The sequence below is a fragment of the Lepidochelys olivacea genome (assembly GCF_965140295.1).
Source record: "Lepidochelys olivacea isolate rLepOli2 genome assembly, chromosome: 3".
Lineage (NCBI taxonomy): Eukaryota > Metazoa > Chordata > Testudines > Cheloniidae > Lepidochelys > Lepidochelys olivacea.
This window is the reverse complement of record NC_140413.1, coordinates 56,579,935-56,607,098: the sequence shown is the minus strand read 5'-3', so window position 1 is coordinate 56,607,098 and position 27,164 is coordinate 56,579,935. Positions and strand designations below refer to the sequence as shown.

The following is a 27,164-nucleotide window of genomic DNA, read 5'->3' as shown; positions in this document are numbered from 1 at the left end:
CATCCGTTACCAGAGACAGAGAGGACTGGAGGCTTGTGGAAGGTGACTTCCTTGCACACCATTTGTGGGTTGAGCCACCAGCAGAGGGACTTGAGGACCTGTACCAGGAGGCGTGAGCACCGAGTCCAGAGTGACTGACTTGGCTAGGCTGATGCGAGCCAAGCCTGAGTCACATCCTGGCATGCTGTATCACACAGGTTCAAGACGCCATGTGACCGAGTAGCCTAATACAGACCCTTGCTGTGGTGATAGGGCACCATCTGAGTCCTTGTATGATGTCCATTATTGCTTGGAAGTGAGCCTCCGGCAGAAAAGCCCCAGCCCAGTTCGAGTCCAGCACTGGCCCAATAAACTATCTTTGAGTTGGTACCAGGGTTGACTTGCTCTCATTGAGGAGAAGACCCAGCCTGTCAAAGGTGGATCTCACGAAATTGACCTGTGCATCCACTTGGTCCCTGGAGCAGCCAGTTGTCGAGGTAAGAATGCACCTGTACCTGCCTCCTACAGAGGAAGGCAGCTACAACCAATATGCACTTGGTGAACACTCGGGGGGCCACGAACAGGCCGAATGGGAAGGCCATAAATTGGTAATGTTTGTGACAGACCACAAACCTGAGGAAGCATCTGTGGACGGGTTGTATCGATATGTGGAAGTACGCATCCTTGATGTCGAGGGCGACATACCAGTCTCCTGGATCTAGAGAAGGGATAACTGTTCAGGGAGACCATGTGAAACTTCAGCTTTTTCATGAAGCTATTGAGGCCTTGCAGATTGAGGATGGGTCTGACTGACACACACACACACACACCCTTTGCCCTGGGGATTATGAAACAACAGGAGTAGAATCCTTTGCTCTTTAGGAACCTCCTCCACTGCCCCTGTGGCAAGGAGCATTTGGATCTCCTACATGAGGAGATGCTCGTGAGAAGGGTCCCTGAAGAGGGATGGGGGCGCACAGAACTGGAGAGAATATCCCACTCTACCCTGCGAAGGACCCAGCGGTCTGATGTTATTTGTGACCAAACACAGTAGAAGTGGGATAGATGGTTCAGGAAACAGGGATGAAGATCTGGTCCATCAGCTGGTACGTCATCCCCAGGCGCACCTTCGAAAGGCCTGCTTAGACCTGAAGTAGCACTCTACTGGCCCTGGTTGGATGGGGGCTGGGAAGGCTTATGCCTGCCGTTCCTGCCACGCCTGCTAGAGAAATCGTACCTAGGACGTGAAGGACAGGGGCTCTGTATAGGCTGTGGCATGCACCCCCAGGAATTTCAGTATAGCCCTGGAATCTTTAAGGCTATGCACACAGGTCGGCTCCATCAAATGGCAGGTCCTGCAGAATATGTTGCACCTCGGGTGGGAGCCCCGAGGCCTGGAGCCATGAGCTTTGCCTCATGGTAATCTTGGAGGACAAGTGCATGCCGCCAAGTCTTCAGCATCCAGTGAGGCCTGTAAACAGGTCCGTACCACTGCCTTGCCCTCTTCAACAACTGCCCTGAACTCCTCCTCAAACTCTGCAGGTACTAGCTCCTAGAACTTTAGCCTTGAGTTCCAGGAATTGAAGTTGTATCTGCTCAGGATTGCCATTCGGTTGGCAATCCTGAGTTGAAGACCCCCAGGTCAAGTAGACCTTGCGGCAGAAAAGGTCCAGCTGTTACATTCCTTGGATTTGGAGGTAGGACCCTGCTGCCCCTGTCTATTGTGCTTGTTTACCATGGCTGCCACCAACGAGCAGGGCTGGGGGTATGTGTAAAAATATTTGTACCCCTTAGAGGGAACGAAATGCTTCCTCTCAACTCCCTTTTCAGTTGGAGGAATGGAGGCAAGGGTCTGCCACAGGGTCTTTGTGTTGGCCTATATAGTTTTGATGAGGGGCAGAACCACCCTCGATGGACCTTCCAGGGCCAGGATGTCCACCATTGGTTCCTCTGGCTCTACAACCTCCTCAGCCAGCAGGCCCATGTTGCGCACTACTCTTCGCAGCAGGTCCTGGTGGGTGCGGCTATCTATGGGGGATGGTCCCGAAGCAGAGGTCCCTGCAACCACTTCATCCGAGGAGGATAACAATGATGCCAGAGGAGTTACAGGATCTTCGTGGCCCTCTGGGTCCCCGGGGACATCCTGCACAGCCTTTCGTTCCCCGCTGACCACCCCAGGGTCCACGCTGGTGGTGGGAGCAGGCTCAGATGGTGGCAGGGTGGAGTGCACTGGAGTCACTTCAGAACCCCGAGCAGCGGGGTAACTCATTAATGCCGCAGGTACCTGTGGCTCTCACACCTCCAAGTAGAAGTCCTTGGAGAGGTGGGTATGCCCACAGGGTCCAGAACGGCCATTGCACAGGCACTTGCCAGGGCCCTGCAGCCACATCCAGACACCTATGGTCTGATCTGGGTTGGCTACACCTGGAGTACCAGGACTCTGTCTCCGAAGACAAAGACCTGGAATGTAAAGGCAGTGCCCATCGGAGCTGCACCTGTGATTGGTGCTGGGAAGCAGTGCTGCGACCGGGAGCACCCACAAGAGGTCGAGTAGTGTTGCAACACATGATGCTGGGAGTGGGACCTGTGCCTCACTAGGGACTGGTGCCGCGATGGAGAGCAGTGCTGAGAATCAGAGCTGTGCCACTTGGTCCCTGCTGGGGACTGGTACCGTGGCGTTGCAGTTGATTGCATCAACATCGTGGGCTTGCTTTGAGACAGTGTAGCACGTTGCAGTACCAGAGCCTTCTCCCAACCAGCCAGGGACATGGCACCATCATGGGGCGATTAAGTCCCTTGCGGCCTCGAAGATGTTTGGGGTGGATAGCAACTGGATGTCCTCCACCACGTGGCCCAGGGAGTCCATGAGCACCAGACTTGACAGCCCCCCCTTGCAGGGCCAAAGTCAACAGTGCTGTCTCCCGGGCTGTCGGCGCCGGGTGCTCCTCCCCAGAACGCACACTGGTGGTGCTTTCCGAGGAGGCTGTCCTTGGCACAGGAGATCGGCCCGTCCTGTTTGCAGTGCCGCTTCTGTGGTACTGGTGAATGGGAGTGGTGCTGCGCCACCTCCGCTGGCCTCAGTGCCAGGGAGCACCAGTGCCAAGGGTCTCTATGCCCAGAGTCCTTCCTCAGCACAGCTTCACATATGGAGATCAAAGCACTCCATATGGAGGAGCTCAGTGCCGGATCCTGCCATGCCGAAGCTGGCTGGGGACGAAGAGCTGCCTCCATCAGGAGCTGCTTCAGGAGAAAGTCTCGCTCCTTGTTCTCCCTAAGACAAAACCCTTTACAGATTTTGCACACGGTATGTTTGGCTGCAGGGTTTAAAACCTTAGGATCGAAGCATGCCCTGAGCCCCAAAGGGAACAGGAAAATTGGGATGCGGAGAACCCCCCCACTCCTACACTAACACTATAAACTAACAACTCTTAACAGTACCAGACTACAAAACTACAATGATACAACTACTAGGAGAAACAAGGAGCATTTGCAATAGCAAGTCACCATAGTTCCAACGACCATCACTGGCTGTAAGAAGGAACTGAGGAGGTGCCAGGTCAGCAGGGTCATATATTCACTGCCGTGGAGGCGCCACTCGAGGGGGCTCAACAGCTGACCAGACGGGTGCTGCTAGGGGAAAAACTTTCCGGCAACTGTGCATGCTGCATGCACACACCTAACTGGAATCTACACGAGCAAGCACTCAAAGAAGAACTGGAGTTTATATTTAAAATGCTAATCTGGTACCCTCTTAACAAATAAGTTCTGTGAGGATTCAGAGACTTATCTGCTTAGTTTACTGAAATTCTTTTAAATTTTTTAACTGCTGTCAGCATTCCAGTGCCAATACAGCTATTGCAGGAAGATGAACTCTATTCTGACACCTCCACATCTAAATTCCAGCTGCAGCAACAAGTTCTGCTCTCATTTCCATCACTGAAAGCTGGGGTTGCACAACAAAGGCAGAAACCTCATTATTGGTAACAACATACCAGTCTGGGAGAATACAGTTGACTTTCAAATTCCAGATTGATTTTACAGGTCAGGGAGTTAAATACAGCTTTACTTGGAAACTGAGCAAATTTTATCTGAGAAGTAGTGGGAGACATACACAGAACCACAGTACCATGTTTCCAGAATCACTCAGTTTTCACTCTTATCTAAATAGTATATTGGTAATAGACCTACAACTAGGATCATACTGTAGTATTTGTTTAATAATGAGGTCTCACCTATTGGAAAACTTTTTGAATACTATTTATGTTGACACTTTAATTAAATCCATTAATGGATCTCTGAACAAAGAAATACCAAGTCTGATCTAGAGAGCTGTTTCCATCACAAGAGTAAAGCATGTACAAATTAAATGTGGTGATCCTACCCTCCTAGAAAAAGTTTAGTAGGTCTTCAAACAGCTCCCTTTTGAATGTTACAATTCCCCCTCCCCACCCCCCAAATATACTTGTGTGTGTTTGGGGCCTTGTACAGTTAAGTTGTTTTGGTTCTTTGTGTTTGTGTGTCTGTGGTTTGTTTTATTTTTAAAAAAGGTCAGGTGTTTCTTCAGTGCAACTTCTGTCATGATCAAATTTGGGGATGACATTGTCAGGACTTAAGGTCCTGCAGCTGCGCCTGCTCAGTATTCCTGATACCCTAATGAGCCGCTAGGTGCCTGATGGATTGCCCTACACGACTGGTTGAAGAAGTTAGCAGGCCAGTTCTTAAGCTCAGCAGCAGCTCCTTGGCTACTCAACGAACATACCCACGGACATTCATCCTCCCTGTGCTTGCATCTTGCCAAGCCCTGCTCCTTCTCCATTCCTCCACAACTCCTGTCCAGATCCTGCCTGCACCCAACCTTGTCCTCAACCTGTCCCAGCTTTGCTACTGCCTCAGAACCAGCCATGCTTCTTCCTTTCCTGACTTCTGGTAATCCAGTTCCAACCCTCAGCTCTGATTCCTGACTCCAGCTCTCTCTGTCTGCCAAACCTTGGCTCTGGCATTCAGACTTTGACTCCAGTTCTGACCTTCAGCTCTGCTTCCTGGTTCTGGCCATGTCAACCCCTGGCTCTCACATCCAGACTCCAACCACTAGGCATGACTCCCAATCTGACCACTAGGCCTGAGCGCCTAGAACCCGGGCTCCTGACAGACACGAACCAGATGGGTAGCAAACACACAAGATACAGCCTAACTGTAAAATGACTGAGAAGTTTCAGTAATGGAAGACTCCAGGCAATAAGGAGAGGCTTAGTGCTAATGAAAGTGAAGTCCTACAGCCAGTGAAAGGAAATAAAACACATGGAGTTAAAACCAAGGAATCACTGCATTAAAATGTTTGTCTCCTTAATGCATCCTTAAACTTTTACATTAAAAAAAAGTGTCATAGTTAGAGTTACTGGACCCTTTCTGATTTCGTGGAGTACACCATTCCCAGGATTCAGACCTCTAGCTGTCATCTAGCTCCAGGTGGAATCACAAGATTATCCCATTCTCAGATCAGGCCCTGGGTTGCACAAACTGGTTCTAACCAAGAGTACCTCAGTAGGTTTGATTTAGGGTCAGAGCCTGGAGGCATGTTCCCTCCAAGAGCAACTGCTGTTTTATTGAGATAGAACAAAAGCATGTAAGAGGCCTTAAAACAATAATAAATAAAACTGCAAGCATACCTAGCTTTTCCCTAAGGATTACCATTCCCTGGATCTGGGGGCCTCCAACTTCTTTAGACTCTCTCAGCAGCCTCTGTGTCAGCCTGTCACCCTAGAACTGGGGTGGGCAAACTACGGCCCACGGGCCGGATCCAGCCCCTTGGGGCATTGGATCTGGCCCATGGGATTGCAACTGCCGCGGGCTCTGCACCACTCTGGGAAGTGGCTAAACCACGTCCCTGCAGCCCCTGGGGCTGGGAGGGCAGAGAGCTCCGCACGCTGCTCTTGCCTGTGGGTACTCCCCCCAAAGCTCCCATTGGCCAGGAACGGGTTACCACAGCCAATGGGAGCTTCAGGGAGGTACCCACAGGCAAGGGAAACACTCGGAGCCCTCTGCACCCCACCCCCACATGCCACGCAAGGACACGAGTGGCATGGCGCAGCACGGGGCAGGGGCAGGCAGGCAGCCTGCCCTGGCGCACACCGCTGCCACCCCAGAGCTGCTCTAGGTAAGCGGCGCCGGGCCAGAGCCTGAACCCCTCCTGCACCCCACACCCCAACTCCCTGTCCTGAGCCCCCTGCCACACCAACTACCTGCTCTGAGCCCCCTGCCACACTCCACATCCCTCCTGCACCCTAACTCCCCATGTGAGCCCCCGCCGTACCCTGCACCCCAACTTCCTGCCCTGAGCCCCCTCCTGTACCCCGCACCCCTTCTGCACCTTAATCCCCCTCATATACCCCACACCCCTCCTCTGCTCCAACCCCTTGCCCTGAGCCCCTTCCAGCACACCACACTCCACCTCTGCAGCCCAACCCCAGCCCTGCAAGCAATTTCTCCACCAAGATGTGGCCCTCGGGCCAAAAAGTTTGCCCACCCCGCCCTAGAAAGTTTCTGGCAAGTGCTCCCCACTACTCGTAATCTCAAGAGAAGGCTTTTGTAACTATTTAAATGCCCTTCTGATCTCCAGGCTCCTACCTCTCGCAAAAAAGCTTGCAACTTAATATAGACGAAGGTCCTTGCAGTTAACAGCTTGACCACTTTTTCAAATGTGCTAAGATTACTTAGCTCTATTGTGTTGCTTTTCTGTTTTCTCTTTCAGCTCCCTGTTAAATTAGATCAGTGGTTCTCAACTCATGGCCCGCACGCTGCCCAATTAGCACACAGCTGTGGCCCAGTTATGTGCTAAAGGCCACCATGCCACGCGGCCGGGTCCGGGCTCCCGGCTGCCCAGTGTGGCGGGGTCCGGGCTGCCCAGTGTGGCCCTGCACAGCGGGGTCCCTGCCACCCGCCCAGGGCTCCACTCCTGGCCCCACTCTGTGGAGGAGTCTCTGGGCAGGAGGCGCTAGGCATAGGGGTCTTGGGAGGAGGGGAGAGCGCACTGTGGTTCTCAACCTGCAGCCCAGGTAACACAATGATAAATAGGTTGAGAACCACTGAGTTAGATCAATAGTCACATAGTAAATTCTAATAATCCACCATCGTCATATAGTAACTTTACCTGACTTGAATAGGTCACACACAATGTTCATACAATCATTACACATCAATATTCATAGACTAATATTAACAATTCCACATCCCTTGCAACAACCACTATACTGTGGCTGCTACAAAGGAGTGAGATTGAGATTGACAGGTTCACAATAATTTTAATAAGCAGTCCATTATGTAAACAAATTGAAACCCAGTGAAATAGTATCTTCAATACTTTGGTTTTCAGAAATTATTTCTCAAATGAGAAATTAAATACCTGTTCACGCTATCAACTTTACCTTTATACTAAAACCAAAATAATCATAAGACGTCACAGTAGGTTCACATAAAAAACATCTGCTTTAAATTACAAGGAACCTAGTGCATTGGAAGTTGCCTTTAGAGTGAAAGGTAAAAATGGATACAATGCTTTCTTACCTTAAGTCACAAGACCAAAATAGTCCCTTCCCAGAAGCAACTCCACAACACAGGTTTGCTTACTTTTAAAAGACTCTTTTCTGATCATGCCTTTCTGGCCTGATCAGAATTTGGCAGACACAAGTAACTGCAACCCTAAAGTAGCCATTTTGTAATGGGCTGCTGACTACATTTCATTTTCTCTTTTCCTGCTCGTAAGGATCTGCGATGTTTCCCTTCATTACTTATTGCTAAGGAAATGGCATACTATCACACACTTATACTCTGAGAACAGCTATTTACCATGGAAAATGGTTCTTCTAGAAGTTTTGTCTGTATGTATCCTCAGAACCTGCCCTTCATTATTTCCAAGTCTTAGAATAATCAGATTTTTGAAACAAAGGAACCAGAGAGCAGTTGGAGCTGCACCTCATTACATATCTTCAGATAAGTTGTCATAAGGACCATGAACATGCCACTCCAATGAACACCACAATCCAGAAATTTCTGAACTCACACAAAAAATAACTACTAGCACGCACGCAGACAAATACTCAAAGGAAAACCCATTATCTGTGCTAAAGAATTTCATGTGGCAGGTAATCTCATATGATAAATTTCATGTAGACTAGTTTAGTTTGCAGAAGTCAGAGGAGTTGTGGTGTTAAAGTCAGGCTTACAAATTAAAGCTAGTTACTATATTACCACAGGAAATACCATCTCTATAATAGATGCAATCTGTAGAAAATAAATCTTCAGCAGCTGTACACTCCCTATAACTCCTCTAGATCAAGTGTCAAAACAATGACCACATTTTACAACAAAAATTTAAAATAACCATAGGATTATCCATATTCCATGGCTCTGTAAATTAAATTAATCTAAATCAAGAAGGTAGAACAGATTTATGTATTCCAAATTTATATATTCTGGGGAAGCTGCAACAGCTTTCCACTTGTGGCCCTGAGTACAACAGATGGCTTTGCTGCTGCCATACCATCTGTGACCACCACTAACCGGTCCATTCATTGGTACAATAAAAATTATTTAAAAACCTACTGCTTTCCAGTACTTTGATACATGACCTTCTCACACAAAGAGACAGAGAAACTGACACAACCACTATAATAGAGTGAAACTTGCTGAAGATCTGAAAACTCGCCTGGAGTTGGAAAGTCACCTTTCCAGAAAGTAAACCAGCTTCAAACCTTGACTTCCAATTCTGGATGCATATCACTCAGTTTTGAAAGCAACTTCAGAATCTGGTGACAAGGGAAATGTGAAGGTAAAAAGTGAATTTTCTTGTCATAATGTTTTGCCAGGTGCCCATTAAGGTATCCAAAACTTTGTGAACTGAGGACTTAAGTTTGCCTGACCCCGAATTTCTATTTCAGATTTCCCCATCCTGGAAATGTGACATACATTTGTTCTTAGATGTATATGTTCCCATTTAGCTATCTTAAAATGAATATTGTTTGCCTGCGCACAGCTTACCAAGGGATCCAAATTACTTTGTACCGGTGACATGTCCTCTTCATTACGGACCAATCTTCCCAACCCCATGTATTGTGATCAGTTAGACCCTGAGCCTGTCCCTGCCCCAAAGAGGTTACAGTCTAAATATACCCATACTTATGCATCTCACCCCCCCAGGGTGCACAGTGTCAATGACCTGTTTTGCACAAGTGTAACTCCATTAAGTTAATAGAGTTTTCTCCCAAAATCAGGAATAAGTGTGGTGTTTTAGTGAAGGCAAAGGACTAGGATTCAGGAGATCAGGGTGCTACTCTGAACTCCGACATATACCTTGTGTGTGACCTTAGGAAGAAGTTGCTTTGCTTCTTGTGCTTCAGTTCCTCATTTGAAAATGACAATAGTACTTCTCTATCTCACAAGTATACTGTGAGAACAAATATGTCAACGTTTATTAAATGCCACAGAAGCGCCTAAACAGTTTTCAGTCCCATATCCTTATCACCTGATCCAGCATTTACTGATAATTATAGCAAGTCTTTAAATCCTAATAAATATAACTTGGCTAGACATCGAGAGGCTCCCATTTTTCAGAGAAGGTACTGATTAGAGGTTGACTAACTGCATGAGTACAATAAAGTGACCACATCTGAAAGACTTTTTTTTTTTTTGAGGTTTGTCCTTTCACACCAGCTATCCCATAAACGTGAAAACGTCTTTTTTGTGGTAGACTGGTTCCTGAATTAAGACAGTACCCAAAAAGCGTGCTAGGTACCTCACAAACAAGACACACTCCTTGTCACAAAGATATTATTATCTAATTGCTTTTTATTTTGAAAGAGAGTGGAGGTGGGCAAAAATTGTGCTGATAATGGAAGGATTGTTTTTTACCTTAACTACAGAAAATACTAGGACCTCTCCATAACATAGATCATTGTAGAAATCCATTACATCCATGCCTTAAATCTGTTATTCAACGGTATCCTATGATTTTAAACTTAAACTATTTAGTACTGTAGGAGTTACTATTAAAAGCAACTAAATATCAAGGCTCTAAAATTGACACACTCAAAATGTATTCAAACTTCTAGTGAAATTTTTTGTAATAATTTACAAACAAACCTGGACTTTGAATGAAAAGCTATTTTTAAAGTTAAGAAATTTTGACATTAAAGAATCATAGCATGCTCTCCAAACACCCCTCCTCAAACAGATGAAGAGGATAACGTATACTGACTTTTAACACTGGAATAGAATAATTAAGGACTGCTAAATGATAAAATTAAAAGCTTTGTTAGTTATATTTTAATGATTTTTAGTTACACATAGTGAATGAGTATAGATGAGCCGACACTTTAGGCCAAGGCCTTGTCGGCAAAAGCATGGTTTTGCCAATTCTTTTTTTACACAGAATTGCTGATCTGCTTAAAATGATGTGACATTAGGTAACATAAAGGTAACATATTGTGCTGGAAGTTATGAGGTAAAAAAATCACACATCTGTAACAAAAAAAAAAAAACTTTCTGGGAAGACCCAGGCCAGGATGACATAAAATGATATGAACCAGGAACGGCACACCCAGCAAGGAAAGTACATATGTTGGGTAACTCAAGCCTGCACGTGCAACATACAGTCACCTAAAACCCAAAGAATTAATGTATTAAAAGCCAATTTGATAACAAGTAATCTGTTATGGAGAAATGCAGAGAAAACTTAAATGGGCTCAACCTGGAGAAACACTGACCAGAAACTGACAGATGGGACTGAAGGACCAGATCAAGTGATCAGAGAATATGACAACTATCACAGAAGGTGGTAGGACTTCCCAGTGTCCTGGAATGTGGTAACTTTTTCCCAACTTCTATCCCAAAAGGTTACAGCAGGACAAACCCCATCTACCTAAAACCTTAAGAATATGGAAATAAGTTATGGGAGAAAGGAATGTATATGTTTTCCGCCTTCGTATTGCCTATAGCACTGTTGATAACACACTCCAACTTCATAAGGTTTTCACTTCCATCTCCAATAGATACCCCAATTTCAAACTTGCACTCTAACACAAGAATAAATAAATAAATAAATCTTACTAGTGACCTCATATGCTTTTATAGCAATTTAAAAAGAGCAGCTCATCTGACTCTCACATTCCATGCATTTGGGAAACTACTTTGCCATCTTCTTCGGGAATGTTAAGCATAAATCTTGTTTTAAAATGGTCTTTTAACTGTGTGAATCACATCCTCCCTTTGGCCTTCATATCTCTAGCCTAGGTCTACACTATATGAGCTACAGAAGTAATTGTTAGTCCCTTTGAAGACCAGCCACTCGACATACTTGGTAATCAGCATGGTTGGATTTTAACCTTGGCTCGGGGGAGGGGGTGGGGGGGAGTTTGGTTTATAGTAGTTAGAAACAGGATAGGGGTGAGATAGCTCAGTGGTTTGAGCATTGGCCTGCTAAATTTAGGTTTGTGAGTTCAATCGTTGAGGGGGCCATTTAGGGATCTGGGGCAAATATTGGGGATTTGGTCCTGCTTTGAGGAGGGGGTTGGATTAGATGACCTCCTGAGGTCCCTTCCAACCCTGATATTCTATGGTGCTAAGAGAGTAGTTTAATCACTCTGGAAGGCAGTGTGGTGCAATGGATGAGACAGGACTGTCATGTTAGAGACTTGGGTTCTGTGCCTGCAATGACCTTGGATAATTTTTCTGCTAATTTATTTCAAAATCTAAGTCTTCAGCAGCTGTCCCATAACTGTCTTCTAGGTTGAGGTTCATGACTGTAGTCAACAAGGAGAATGGCACTAGAATTTAAACTGCACTTAGGAGTTAAGATTTGAACTCCTGGTCTCCTGTTTCCCAACTGAAGACTACAGGGCTATAGGACAAGATCTATTTCGCCTCATGTATTTTATCCTTCAAAGAAAAGTGAGACTACTAGGGGGGAGTGGAGGCATGAAGGGAGGTGTTTCCAAAGGTAGTGATTTTTAAGTTATTATTCTCTCAATGTCAATTCATTTTTCATCAAACCACCAAGAAAAGTACTGCTCCAAGTCCATACTCTGTGTTTTGGTTTTTGCCACTTCAATAATTTTTTCTACAAAATAAAGCTTTAAAGTTTCTTAGAACTAAACTCTGAAACACAACCTTAACTATATTATAATTATCTCACACACAAATTGTTCACCTCTAGGTTTTTTTGGGTAGGGAAGTTGTCTGTCCATCGGTTTTTTTACACAGATAATGAAGATCAGTCTTGTATGGCTCTGGACCAAAGGAATGTTTACTATTATATGTTCATGTCTTTACCATCTATTTAATATTCCTACATACAGTACCTCCTCTGATAAGTACTTAGGTAGACTATTTCAAATTTCTCCAAGGGTAATTTAAAGCTTCAATACAAAGAATACTATCTGAATTATTGGAAGTATTGCATACTTACGCTGGTGACACTGATTGCATTTCTGTCATAGTACTTCTTCTTTTCATATTTATCCCTGATGAAAAATTCTACAGCTCTGAAAACAGGCAGTTAAGGAAAACACAGTGAGAGGAAGAAAATTAATCTAAAATCTGGTTAATTAAGAATATTCAAACTAAAAGAATGACATTAGATTCTAATTCTCCAACATTTCATTTTTGCAATTTTATTTTAAGGTGAGAGAACAAAACCTGAACGGCTTTGGTTATTAATGAACATGGTCAACTACTTTCAATGAACTTATCAATAGTAAAAATTCAGTCACAGCTACTTACTGCTTAGATTTCATATATACTTCTCTTAACAGCTTCATTTTCTTACTTTGAAATCAATGACATGAAAAATGGATATACAAAATAGATGTGATTCAGTGTCCTGCCATCAAAATATTTTCACTCCATATTTATATTATGCAATAGGTTGTGAGCACCCACAAAGACTAACACCACCACACAATCCTGCAATAAGAATCACAGAATCATAGAAATAGAAGGCTGGAAGGGGCCTTGAAAAGTCATCAAGACCAGACCATGCTCTGAGGCAAGAGGACCAAATAAACCTCAGCCATCCCTATCAGATACTTGTCCAAGCTGTTCTTTAAAAGTTCCAATGAGGAGAACTGCACAACCTCCCTTGGAAGCTGCGGCAATTCTCAGGGCTCCCAGGACTCAGAGTCATCTTGTTACCCCCTGCCTCCCACAAGAGGGAGTCTTTCTTGTGGTAGTTGGGTGTCAGCTCCTTAATACCATCAGTCTTCAGCCACTCAAACATTCTCCTCTGGGCTATGCCAGCCCCAACTTCACCTGGCAGGTTAACCATCGGGGCATCCCAAACCCCAAGTTATTTTGAATCGTTCCCCTATGATATATCCAGCCCGACACCGGCTACTCACAGAAATTCCAGATCCTCTGCACCAAACTTCCAGATCCTCTGCTACAGCTCACGAAAGCTTATGCTCAAATAAATTGGTTAGTCTCTAAGGTGCCACAAGTACTCCTTTTCTTTCTGCACCCAAAGGTGCAGTGTACTCCAGTTGGCCAGTTTAATCTTAAACCAACACGCATGTAAACAACAAAGCACTTGTGAGCACTTACAATAAATTTAAAGGCTTATTTAAGAAAGAGTGAAGATTTAATTAGGGGTGTAAGGTGGTGATGGAAACATCTGGTTACAACAAAAAACAAAATGAAACCTGGGTCTACACTTATCAATAGTTACCTTTCCTATATAATAAAACAGGCTTTCTCCACCAAGTTCACGCTGTTGCAGAGCTGACTGGTTTCACAAGTACCAGGATCCAAATGTTTATCCAAGTCCTCCACTTCCTAAGGGGTCAAAGAATGGATAGAGTGCTTCTCCCTTCTGTTTTATACTGAAAACAGCCTTTTGTTTCTGTTCATAGATTGGGAAAACAGCAAAGAAAGTTTCTTTTTCAGCCCCACATGGTTTTGATTGTTTCCAGTTGTCTGTTTTCCATCAAGTCTTCGGAGGTAGAAAGGCTTGACAGTTGAGCCTTGCATCAACAGCTAAATAGGGTAGGGTGACAACTTTCCTTACCCAAATGGGCCATCACTGAGAAACATTATCTCATGGTGAGTAATTTCTACTCCAAGTCCATAAAGCATATTTTCCATAAAATTATATTCCTTAAATATTACCCATATATACATCTTGCAATTATTATAAATCTTGACAAGTTACAAGCTTTGTATAGCTATCTTACATGTTACTCTTTATGAATAAATATCCCATCAGATAAGTATTTGGCGTAGTGAGTTTGACAAGTCTGAGGTGAAAATTGTTCTTTGCAAAGAACAAGGGACCCTTTGCCAAGGGATCTCTATCACAGAAGCCTATTCCAGAGCTTAGCTATCCTTAAGACTAGAAAGTTTTTTCCTAATATCTAACCTAAATCTCCATTGCTGAAGATTAAGCCCATTACTTTTTGTCCTACCTTCAGTGGACATTCAGAAAAATTGATCACAGTCCTCTTTATAAAAGCCCTTAACATATTTGAGGACTTACCAGGTTTTGCCTTAGTCTCCTTTACTCAAAACTAAGAAACTGGGCATGTTTTAAACTTTCTTGAAAAAGGTCAGTTTTCCTAAACCTTTTACCATTTCTGTTGCTCTCCTTTGGTGTCTCTCCAATTTGTTCACATCTTTACTGAAGTGTGACACCCAGAATTGGACACAGTACTCCAACTGAGGCCTCACCAGAACCAAGTAGAGCAGGACAACTACATCCACGTCTTTCACAGGACACTCCTATTAATACATCCCACAATATTAGCTTTTTTCACAACTGCATCACATTGACTCATACTCAATTTGTGACCCACTATAACCTGCCAATCCATTTCTACAATACTACCATCTAGCCAGTTATTCCTCATTTTGTAGATGAATGACGAGTTTAATAAATAATGAATACTAAATGAATACTTTAATAAATTTTCTCTGGTTGATTTCAGACCAATTCTCCAATTTGTCAAGGTCTTTTTGAATTTTCATCCTGTCCTCCATAGCGCCTACAATCTTCCCAGTTTGGTGTCAATCCACAAATTTTATACGCATATTCTCCACTCCATTATCCAAGTCATTAATGAAGATACTGACTTCTACCAGACTCAGGACAGACTCTGTGGGACCCCACTAGATACATCCTTCCAGTTTGACAGCAAACCATTCATAACTACTCTTTGAGTATGGTCTCAACCAGTTGTGCACCCACCTTACTGTAATTTCATCTAAACAATATTATTTTCCTATTTTGTTATTAGAATGTCGTATGGGAATGTGAGAAAAATCTTACGACAATCAAGATATACTGCTTCTCCCCATTCATTAAGTCAGTAACCCTCTCACAGAAAGAAATTACGTTGGTGTGGCATAATTTGTTTTATGCTGGCTATTTCTTATAACTCTAGTACCCTCGAGGAGCTTACAAACTGACTGTTTAATAATTTGTTTATCTTTCCAGGAATCTAAGTTAGGCTGACTGGTCTATAATTTCCCAGGTCGTCTTTGTTTTCTCTCTTTTTTTTTTAAAAAAAGATAGGTACTACATTCACTCTTCTCCTGTCCTCTGAGATCTCACCAGTCCTCCATGAGCTCTCAAAGATAATTGCTAACAGTTCCAAGATTACCAAAGCTAGCTTTAGTATCCTAAAATGAATTTCTTCAGGCCCTTCTGACTTGAATACATCTAACTTACCTAAATATTCTTTAACATGTTTTCCCTATTTTGACTTGTGTTCTCTCCCCCTTGTTATTATTAATAGTATTGAGTATCTATCTGATCACCCTTCACTAAAAAAAGTTAAGACTGATGAAAAATAGGCATTGTGCCCTTCAGCCTTCTCGGTGTCATCAGTTATTAGCTCTTCTCTGCTAAGTAGAAGACCCACACATTCCTTCACTTTTCTCTTGCTCCTATTGTATTTAAAGAACCTTTTCTAATGGCCTTTTATGTCCCTTAATAACTATGTAATTTTGTCCCTACATGCTTGTTCTATTCTTTTGTATGCCTTCTTACCAATTTGCCCATGTTTTCACTTTTTGTATGATTCTTTTTTTGATTTTCAGGTCTTTAAAAAACTCTTGATAGAGCTATATTGTTCCCTTACTATTCTTCCTATTTTACCTTCCCATCAGGATAGTGGTAGTTGTGTCTTTAATCCTGCCTCCTTTAGAAACTGCCAGCTCCCTGCACTCCTTTTCATTTAGATTTTCTTCCCAGGGACCCTTACCTGCCAGTTCTCTGAGTTTGTTACTGGCTGCTTTTTTTTTTTTTTTTTTTTTTAATTGTCCTTACTCATAGAACCATGAAATTTATCATTTCCTGATCACTTTCACTCAAATTGCCTTTCGCCTTCAGATTCACAGCCATTTCCTCCGTTAGTCAGAATCAAGTCTAAAATGGCTGTCCCCCTAGTTACATCCTGCACTTACTGAAACAAAAAGTTGTCCCCAGCACATTCCAAGAACTTATTGGAAATTTATATTTTGCGGTATTACTTTTCCAACAGATGAAAGTTCAAATCTCCCACTACCACCAGGTTCTTGTGTTTTGGATATTTGTTTGGTCGGTCCGTCTGTCCCTCCCTCCCCTGCCTCCCATCCCCCCAAAATGCCACATCCACCTCCTCTTCCTAATTTGGTGGCCTATAGTGAACCACTACCATGATGTTATCTCTATTTTCCCCCCTTTTAAGCTTTACCCAGAGTATTCTTTGTTTAAAAAAATGGGGGGGAGGAGGGCAGAGAAAGTAATGTGCCTCACTTTTTCTCTAGGGAATGACAACTGATGTTGATGTTTTTAGAGATTTCTTGCCATGCATTAAAATTTGATAACAGGAAAAAAAAATCCATGCTTGAACTATGTAAATATTAAAGCAAAATTTACCTGGCAGAAAAATACAATAAAATTCAGACAATGAAGAGAAGAAAAAAAGATTAGTGTTAAATATAAGGCAATTAAAAAAAAACTTTGAAAAATAGAAAAAAGTTTACATACTGAACTGGAAATCCTAAAATACCACACCAGCAAGAAATACACAAAATTGGTTCTACAATACTTTAAAGTTACAATTTTACAATTTGGCAACATGGTTACTGTTTATTCACTATTAAGTACAGTTCTATTCTGAAAAGGGACACTGTAAAATGGCAATGTGGGGTTCCATATTCACTGTGTCTTATTGACTTCCATATCAATTTTGTTCAGTTAGAGAAAAATCCTTTTATTTACAAACTTCTAGCTCTGAAAACTCAGCCTGGGATCTGAGAATCAAGCTTGTTTCTTTCCATGTCATTATAAATCAGGTCATCAGCTACACAGCAATATGAGATTATACATTAAACGGGTTTATGCAGGTGTCACTGAAGGCATAAACTGAAGATAATGGATTTGTGTGCTTGTGCGCTGCACACTTACTTTTTTACCTAAACCACAAAACTCATCTTGCTACCAGAAATAAATTGCAAGTGTTGGCTGCCAGATGGAATAAATCTTAATGACTTTGTTCATAATGTAACTGACAGCAAAACCTAAATCTTCCTTTTTGGGAGAGTAGGGGGAAAAGAAAAAAAAAATCCTGCTAGATCCTCAAACCAAGATGAAACAGATACGTAAGGACAGAGAACTCAGTGGCACTTAAGGCAAGAATCTTTCTATCAAAAGGATGGTTTAGGGACACACGAATTCATGGGTGAAGCCTTTTTTTTAAACTGGACATAACAGAATCCAATTTGGGACATATAAAGAAGTGTTATCAGTAATTGCTGTTCAGGAGTCTCCTCTGCATTCATGCTTGGGCAATTCACAATGCTCTGGCATCAAGATGCAGATTGCTCAAGAAGTTGGGTCAGTTGGCAGGTACTTTAAAGATCTTGATAAGAGTGAAGTCACTGCCCTCTTCTATATAAAGAGTACACCCCCGAGCTCACTAAACATCTCATGCCTTTTCTCCATCCAGAGTCCTGATGTTATTTGAAACAGAGGTAGTGAGGAAGGTGGGCAAGTAGTGTGAATACACAGAGGAGATTCTCAAAGAACAGTTACTGGCAAGTAACCTCTTTTCCTGTTTCAGGGCCTCCTTTGTGAGAGGGTAGCAAGCAGTGCTCCACCAAGAAGATGGTGAGCAAGGAGTTCTTAGCGATATGGATAGTTTGTACTCCCAAAAAGGTTATTAGAGAGCAATGCTAAATACAGTGTCTGCTGGAAGTGCACACTAAACTCCAGGTGACTACTTTTCATATCTCCGTGAGGCAACCTGCCTAGACACACCACTGACGCTGCAGTGCCTTTCAGTGTCTTTAAACCAAGGGGTACTGGACCCCTAGCTAAAATGTCCTATACACCACCTTAACCAGTCAGAAAGCCAATGACTCCAGCATCTCCCCCTATATGCTGCACATAGCTACTGGATTTTTTTTTTTAAAGGGTTTGGTCTTTTTCAGATAAAGGCAGAGCACCCTCTTCACATCTAGTGTATGGAAATAAAATTTCCCTTTGGTGGGAAGTCAGGGGAATAACTCTGGGAGGGAAATACATTGAGACAGGTGGAAATAAGGCCACATTTGGCATAAAGCTGGAATGTGGCCTTATTATTACTTTGTCCATGTGGATTACCATAATGGAGGGAAGGTGGCGGGCAGACAACACAAAGAATTAAACTCATTTACCCTCCTAACAGATGTAATTGCTATCAAGAAGATAGATGCTTGAGAGACTTATGCAATACAGTTGTAAGGAGACCACATCCACTTGGTTAAGACAAGATTTTAAGTCCCATGAAGACAGAGACTCCTTAAGGGGGCTATCTTTCTCATGCCACTGAGGAAGCTGAAGACTGTAGAGCAGTGGTTCTCAAACTTATTTGATTTTTCTTCTTTGTGCCTATAGTAGTTTACACCCCTCCCCCCTGCCACACAAGTACATATATTGATATATGCAGGAGTGGCACTTCACTTGAATCAGTTTTGCCTTTTGTTTTTCCACTTGAGGTTTTTGGGTTTGGGTTTTTTTCTGTTGCACGAAGGAGCCCACAATCCACTGTAATAAGAGCAAAAGCAAAACTGTGCACACCACGTTGTAGCATATTGTAGCAAAAGGATTAATGTACAGATGTCAACAACTTTGTATAATGCTATGCAAGCTTAACAGAAATTCATCAAAATGCACAGCTCCATCTGAGAACCTGATATGTCTGGAGGAATCAACTGTGTTAGTTATTCACTGCTGTGGGTAAAGCTTTCCCCCGCTCCCACTTTCCACACCCGCTAGGGGGTCCCACCCCCCATTTGAGAACCTCTGCTCTAGGTTATGAATCGGGCCCTACCAAATTCACAGCCTTGAAAAACATTATGGACTGTGAAATCTGATCTCCCCTATGAAATCTACAGGGTAAAAGTATACAGAAGTACACAGCATTTCTTTAAACTGGGGGTCCTGACCCACAAGGAACTGCAAGTAAGGGTGGCATGGTATGGTGTATTGCCACCCTTACTTCTGCACTGCTGCTGTGTCTCGGTAGAGACCTTTGGTGAATTATCATGCATACATCCAAACCAGGGGATACCTGTAAAACCTTATGCACTCTGCCTACTGGCATCAACAGGTCCCTGGGTCACAGCACTATTCAGGGACAGCTGAAAGGCCTTGAGAGCCAAACTACCCTGTGCTCCAGTAAGTTAATAAATCTGTACTCCAAGCCTTTATGGGACTGACCTGACTTGGTCTTGGTGAAGGGTTGAAGACTTCCGGAACAAGGAAAGGATGCTTATGTTTAACTATGACCTATATCTCTACACGCTCTATTACAAAATAAGCTAGACTGAGGGAAGATCTAGTCTGAGATCCTAAAGACAGGCTCTATTTGCTCTCTGTAACAGCAGCAAACGAACTAAGGTAGTTTGGGGTGCACGCCCTTACGCAGAGAAAAGCAATGTAATCAAGTGCTTCCCAATGGATATGGGTTTTCAAGGAAGCTCTGCAGCTCAAAGCCAATGGCACCATTTCCCACAAGTGGGAATACACAGAGGCCCTGAAAGAACCACTATTTTTCTGTGAATTCCTGAGGGAGTTTATGCAGCTTCTGATAAGTACTGGCAAAGGGAAGAATACTCAAGTCTTGACCATCAGCAGATGTAGCCAGTATGGTATTAGGAATGTTCTTCCAAATTCAGAATCTAAAGGCAGAGGTGGATGAATGTGTCAGGAGAGGACAGATATCTTAGCCGTCCAAATTCATGAGGTTGATACATTGCAAGGAGAGTGACATTAGACAAACTCTATATACAGTTTGTGGACATCTTCATAAGGTGACAGGAAGATATCCTTTATTCAGAAGAGCAAAGGAGGTCTAGCATTCTACCTAATCCATGACAGCCTTCAAAATGAACAAACCAGTATTTAGGTTTTCTGATTGGTTGTGCATTACAGAGATAAAATGTAGACATTTACATTACATCTGGAACAAGCAGCTCTGTCCTATGTCAGCACATCAGGTCAATAAAACAATGTGGCTAAAATGGGTAACATGATTTACAGTATGCAAAAACTGTTGTGAAGCAGTTAAGGTTGCTACTACAGATCTGACACTCACAAAAGCAAAGAAATGTTAAACCACTCAACAGTGCATACCCCGTTCATCACCTACAGGAATTGCTGGGTGAAGTTATGATCTGTGCTATGCAGAAAATATGTCTAGATGATCATAATGTTCCCCTTTCTAGCCTTAAAAATCTATGAATTATGGAAGTCCAGGTGCAGATCCTCCAGCTGAAAAAAACAGAGTTGCTCTCCCAGAAGCACTTCATGACTATAACTCTCTTCCACATCAATCTGGAGTGCCCTGAGGACAAGACAGAGATTCTGCTTCCACAAAAGGGGTGAGGATGGCACTGTTAAAAGAGCATACTGACTAGAGAACCCAGGAATTGTCCTCAGAGTTTCCAGCATGCAGAAACTAAGGGAAAAGGGCCAGAGTAGGGCTTACATACTGTAGTTAATTGACAGATATTACCCTCCTAACTGGTGAAGCCATATTACTGCTAGTTAAGGCTGTTGCTGGGTAGGCTGAGTGAAGAAGAGCATGCAATAAGAACATGTATGGCATCTAGGGAGGTACACGCTGTTGCCATAATCTTTTGGGCAGAGATACAGATATTTAGTTTTTTCTTGCTTATACTCCTACAAAAATGAAGCAGTATAATTTCTGCTTGGGCCCTTCAAATCACATGGCTACAATGACATTCTTAAAACATATTTCAAGTCCTACTTTGAGACTCGCCTAGCTGAGTCCACAGCCTACACTTTGTAGTGAGTCTGACACATCTCCGTCCCTGCCCCGCTCCCCCTCACCACGGGACGGAAGGCAACTTCAGAAAAGATGTCCAAAAGAGAAGAGTCAAGGAGACTTAGGGATACCAAAGCTTTGCAGCTTTATTTCTTCAGCTCAGCCCTAGGTGCAGATGCAATAAATATCTAGAAACTGGAGGAAGCTCCCACTGAAAATAAAAGGAGTTCTCACACAGTTTTACCGAAGAAGGTGTGTACACACACACACACACACACACGAGACGAGACATTCCTGATGATCTTGAACCCCTTTTCCCTCTTTTTCAGAGTCCACCTCATGTTCTCAGGACTCCACTCCTTCAGCAAGGATATTTGCTCCTATGAGTAAACTCCTCTCAACCCTTTACAGCATAATTTGCCCTCTGCAAAGCCAGGGTCTTGTGCAACAGTAGAACCTGCCACCACTCCACCTTGCTGTGTGAGCAGGACCTGCTCACAATGAGTGTAGAATATATGACAGCAACTGCAGTAAATATGAAGCTGGCTTCATCTCCAGTAACGGCTTCTTCAAAACTCCTCTGTGACTCCCAGCTGTCACCACACCAGAAACTGTTTCAAAACAGTAATTAAAATCATCTATGGAGGTCCCTTCATGCTGAGGGTGAAGAATAAAACTGGAGAAGTGGGATTTATAAGGAGATCTAACAGATTGAATTTGCATTGTGCCACCTGCAACAGCTAATAAGGAAAAATTACTCATGGTCTGCTGCTGCTGCTAACCACATCACAGAAAAAAGGTTATTTACATGACAGTAACTGATGCTCTTTGAGTGATTATCTATTATACTCCCCTCTAGCAGTGTGTATTTCCTCAGGGCCAGAAGTTGAAATGTTTTGATCAGTACCACCTGTTGGTCCATGCCTGAATCCTAGCTGCCTTCGTGCCCCTCTCCTAAAGATATAAAAAAGCAGGCCCAGCCCCACCATCTCTGTTTCAAAAACAGAAACCCAAAGAATACAGATTAGGATATAGTGGAGAAGGAGGACATGTAATGGAATACATATAGACAACACCTCTTAAAGAACCTCAGTTAATGCAAGGTAAGTAACCTGCCTCTCTTTTTCAAGTGATTGTCCGTATGTATTCCATTCCTGGTGACTCATAAGCAATGGTTCTCAAAACAAATAATTAGGATATCATAGTCTCAAGCATCCACTCTAGCAGCATCACCTATACCACAGATGCTTCAAAGAAGTATGACTGGAGCTCCAGGCGGTCATGAGACATTTTAGTAATGGAAACATTTTTACAAGAAACCACCAAAGCAAAGGAGCTGTGGTAAAGCAAGCCTTAATCAGAACACACAGATAACTGAAGTATTCTGTATCTGAGAGATGCAGTCATAGAACCATTTAGATATTCTGTCTTTAACAGCCTTCCGTTTTACACTCAGTATAGGCTATCAACAGTTTAGATGAAATTCTAAATGGTGTATAAATAAAGGTAACTCATGCTACTTCTAGTGTGAGATTTCTTTTTCAAATTACTAGCATGAAGTTTTAGGAAAAAAGGAGGTAAATAGTTTGATTACTAGAAAATTGATTCAATTTTTGAAATTGGACTCTGAATTGATGACCTTAATAGGTCTGGGAACCAAAGTTCCTAACATCATTACAGAGTTCTGTTTGATCTTTCTTAAGAGTTTGTGGAATTCACAGAACTGGTAAGTATACAGATATCAGCCCCCTGGATCAAAATATATGAAGAGCATCCGAGAGAGACCCCAAACTCAACCTATCTTGAACAAAACTCTGTATTTTTTGTTCCTCTCAGAGTCAAATAGGTCTATGGCTGGATAACCTCATGCCCAGAAAAATCAGAACAACTGAATTCCTTAGAGATAGTGTGTGATCAGATGAGAAGTGTCTGCTGAAGTTATCAATCCTGGTAGACAAACCGTAGTGATAGCTCTTTTATATTCGAGGTATCACTCCCACAGCTGGATTACTTCATCACACAGGGAAGACTATCTGGATCCCCCCTGCTTGTTTGCATAAAACTATATAGGTGATGGCAAACAAAACTACTGCAATAACTTTCCTTGGATTAGAGCTAAAAAAGGTATGCATGCCAAGTGGATCACATTGAGTGCCAAGATATTTATGTACAAAAAAATCTCTTTTGTCCACAGACCTGGAGTCTGATGATGTGTGTGTGCATCCCATCCTTGAGTGAACGTACTCGTCACCAGAGTTAATGTGAGAAGACAAAATGGTAGACCTTTGCAAAGATTCACTGGAGAGAGGAAAGGACATGTAAAAATCTTCACTGGCATATGTATATGATGTTTTATCACACTGTAAATTGGCTTCAGCCAGCCCTGTAGATCATGATGGCGATGTCTGACCTGAGAAGTGATAAAAGTGCACAAAACCATGTGACCCAGAATTCTTAAGGCATGATCTCACTTTTGTGAAAGGCTTGATCTGCATTTGTGCTATCATCTGTCACTGTGTTGACTCTAGAATGAGGAGGAAAGCTCATGCTATGTATACAATCTAGAAGAGTACCAATAAATTCCATTTTCCACCACAGTGTTTAAGTGCATACAAAGAAAAAAATCTCAGCTGTAGATTGGCAGAGAGCCAGAGAACATAATGAATGTTAGTTAAAACTTGTTGAGGAGAGGAACCTTATATCAACCAATCCAAGTTAAGGAAATACTTGAACGTTTTGCTGTCTAAGGAACACTGCAACAATCATTAGGCATTTGTTAAGGACTCTTGGAGCTGCTGACAGACCAACCGGAAGAACTCTATTGGAATTGTTGATTTCCTAGGTCAAAAATGCAGATATTTCCTATGTGAGGTGAACTGCAATATGGAAATGTGTTTTCTGGAGATTGAGGGCTGCAAACCAATCTTGTGGATCTAGAGAGAATAACTGAGGCTAGAATCACCATTCTGAATTTGTTTTATGAACAATTGTGTTGATTTCTTAGATACGAAATAGCCCTCCAACCTCCCTTCTTTCTGGATTTAGAAAGAAATGAGAAAAACCCTTTCACCTGAATTGTGAAGAAACCTCTTTATGCCTCAGAGACAAGAGGGACAGGACTTTTTGCTGTAACATCCCCTTATGAGGGGACTCCGTGGAAAGGGATGAGGAAGGTAGTGGGAGTAGAGATAGTCTTGAACTGCATACTATACCCACTTCAGATAGCCTTGAGAACTTCATGGTCTATTCAAATTTTGTTCCAGGCTTCCCCAAAATGAACTACTATTCAGTTTCCAAAAAGGAAGAGGTGAAGGAAAATACCCACAATAATTGGTTCAGAACAGGTCTCGAGAGGACCATCGAACCTGTTTATTGGTACACAACCATCACAAAGAGATGGAAGCAGAAAAGGCAGATGAAAGTCTCTTATGAAAACACTGTTCCTTTCTTGAATCATCTGTAGGTCTTTGGTATGGGTAAAAAAAAAGACAGAGGGTTGTTTTGCTTCAGCTTGTCAGTATTGTTTTCTTTTTGATTGCATAAGACAGATACTCAGCAATCTTAAAGTTTAAGAAGGGAAGTGTGTATGGTGTCTTCTGATTTTGAGCTAAAAAGCTCCATTCTTTCAAATGGCAAGTTCTCTAATATTCTATATTTCATGAATGGTTTTCCAGATGGTCAAAGCCAAGGTGAAGGTCTTATCATTACAGTAGTCACCATCAAAGATGCTGCAGGATCAGATACATCTATAGGTGACTTAAAGGGGTGTCCTTGAGATTAATTGTCCCTCATTAAGACTGCAGCTCATCTCAACTCTTATGGCACTATCAAGAAATTCAGAGCTCCCTATGCCAGCAGAGGAGTCCTATTTTGAAAAGGACTTGATAATTTGAGACTTATTTGTAAGCTGGCTGAATAACTGTCTGCCTACAAAGTGAAATAATTGTGGCTCCTTTGTTTTATAGGGGTAGATTTATAACTTTGTTGCTTAGTTCCCTCTTGGGCCACTGCAACAAAGAATCCAGCTCCATTTAAAAATATTCAAAGCCCTAGGCGATTACCTAGTATCTCATCTTTTCGGATGTTGCATGAATGATGGCAGGGGCATGCTATAACAGCTGAGCAGGCTCTAGGAAGCTCTCATTAACTGTCACTGCCTGTTTGTCAGGTAATGAGGTGCATAATATGTCCAATAAATGGTGAGATCTCACTTGCAACTTCTAGTGGATTTCTAGTGTTTCAGCTGGTGTTCTTAGAAGCTCCTGAAGGTTTATAATCACCGGGGGGTGTTGATGGAGCTACAGCTTCATAAGGTGAAGATGACAGTGATGAAGTAGGAAATACAAATTAATCACACCAATACTCCTCAGATAAATGGAGCTGCTGCTGTAACAAAATAGGTATAAAGCTGATCTTCTTCCTGTGCCCTAGCAAAGTGGTTCTCAACCAGGATTCCCGGGCCCCTCAGGGGAGCCGTGAGCAGGTTTCAGGGGGTCCGCCAAGCAGGGCCAGTTAGACTTGCTAAGGTCCAGGGCAGAAAAAGAAGTCCCACTGCATGGGAGTGAAGCGTGGGGCCCTGAGCCCTGTCACCTGGGGCTGAAGCAGAAGCCTGAGAAACTTAGCTTCATGGTGCCCAGGGCAACGGCTCTGCTTGCTACCCCTTAACGCCGGCCATGGCTTTTAGATGCAGAAAACCAGTTCTTGTGGCGCAGGTGGGCCATGTAGTTTTTATAGCATGTTTGGGGGGCCTCAAAGAAAAAGGTTGAGAACCCCTGCTCTAGCAAACTTTAGTGCAGAAGGGGACCCTGGCCTAAACTGTGTAGATAGAATCCCAAAAGAGTGGTGTTAAGGACCCTAATAAGTTCAACATGGCCATAAGTGTGGCCTCTAAACAGGATGTTTTCCTAAACTGAAGAAGTTTTCAGAGAGGAACCAGTATGCTTTTATGGATTTATTAAAAGAATAAGCAAATAAATATGAAGGTAAGCAAATATCACTAAATTTACTTCTAATTTCCCTAAACTAATAAAAAACATAATACATGATGAAATTAAAGTTACAACTGAAATTCGACCAATGGTTAATTTCTCTGGCTCATCAATTACTACAGTGAGCAATTACATCAATTTATAAGGTTAACACAAGAATTATTTCAATACTTCACAGGAAAGTTAAGGAAGAATGCCTTTCTTTTAATCTAATCAATTGAGCTAAGAGTCTAGTCTACTAAAAGCAGCAGCTGAAACTCTTGCCTTTGCTTTAAAGAAGTATAACAGAATTATTTCTTCATACCTTCCCATTTTGAAGTTCCATCTTAAGTTTGTCTGAACATACAACCTATGACAGACCCTATTTACTTAGCTTATTCCCCCTACCACAATACTGTAGTGTCTGCATCTCTCTGATCATTTCTGTGTCTGTGAGAAAGTATCCTAAAATCAGGCACTTGGCAGCTTTGGAATAGTATGCTTTTAAAGAAAAATAGCTTCTCACTAATTAGGTAACTGACCTGGGAGTGGAACCTTGGAGAATTCAGTAGCCTTCTTCTCTAACTCATGTGATAGATCTCAGTTGAGACCTACTGTAGTTCTGATGTTGCAAATAACTTGAACTCACTTTGCATGCAGCGAGGCGATTAGTCTCTTTTCTTTTAGCTGTACATAGACTCCAGGCATGGCTAAGCTGATGGCTAGAGTCTCTCTTCTTCTTGAGTTGGCCAATCCAGTGAATAGAGCAGGATACAACGTCAGGTATCATTTTTGGTGTGGGAGACCCTCTTCTCCTTCTGCATGGAGTCTTTTGCAGAGTTCAGGGTCCTCTTGCCCTGCCTCAGGAATCACCTTTGTCCAGTTACAGATTCCAGCATGCTGGCGAAACTCATTATGG

General features: G+C 42.8%; 1 protein-coding gene across 2 annotated transcripts in view; it reads right to left on the bottom strand.

The window, feature by feature from the left end:
- The window catches only part of SMAP1 (small ArfGAP 1), a 221,384-nt gene that overhangs the window by 154,196 nt on the left and 40,024 nt on the right, over positions 1-27,164 (bottom strand). For both annotated transcript variants that reach the window (XM_084623133.1, XM_084623134.1), the window contains exon 4: positions 12,437-12,512. In XM_084623133.1, coding sequence (XP_084479259.1) covers positions 12,437-12,512 — 76 coding nt within the window. The remainder of the gene's footprint in view (positions 1-12,436; positions 12,513-27,164) is intronic.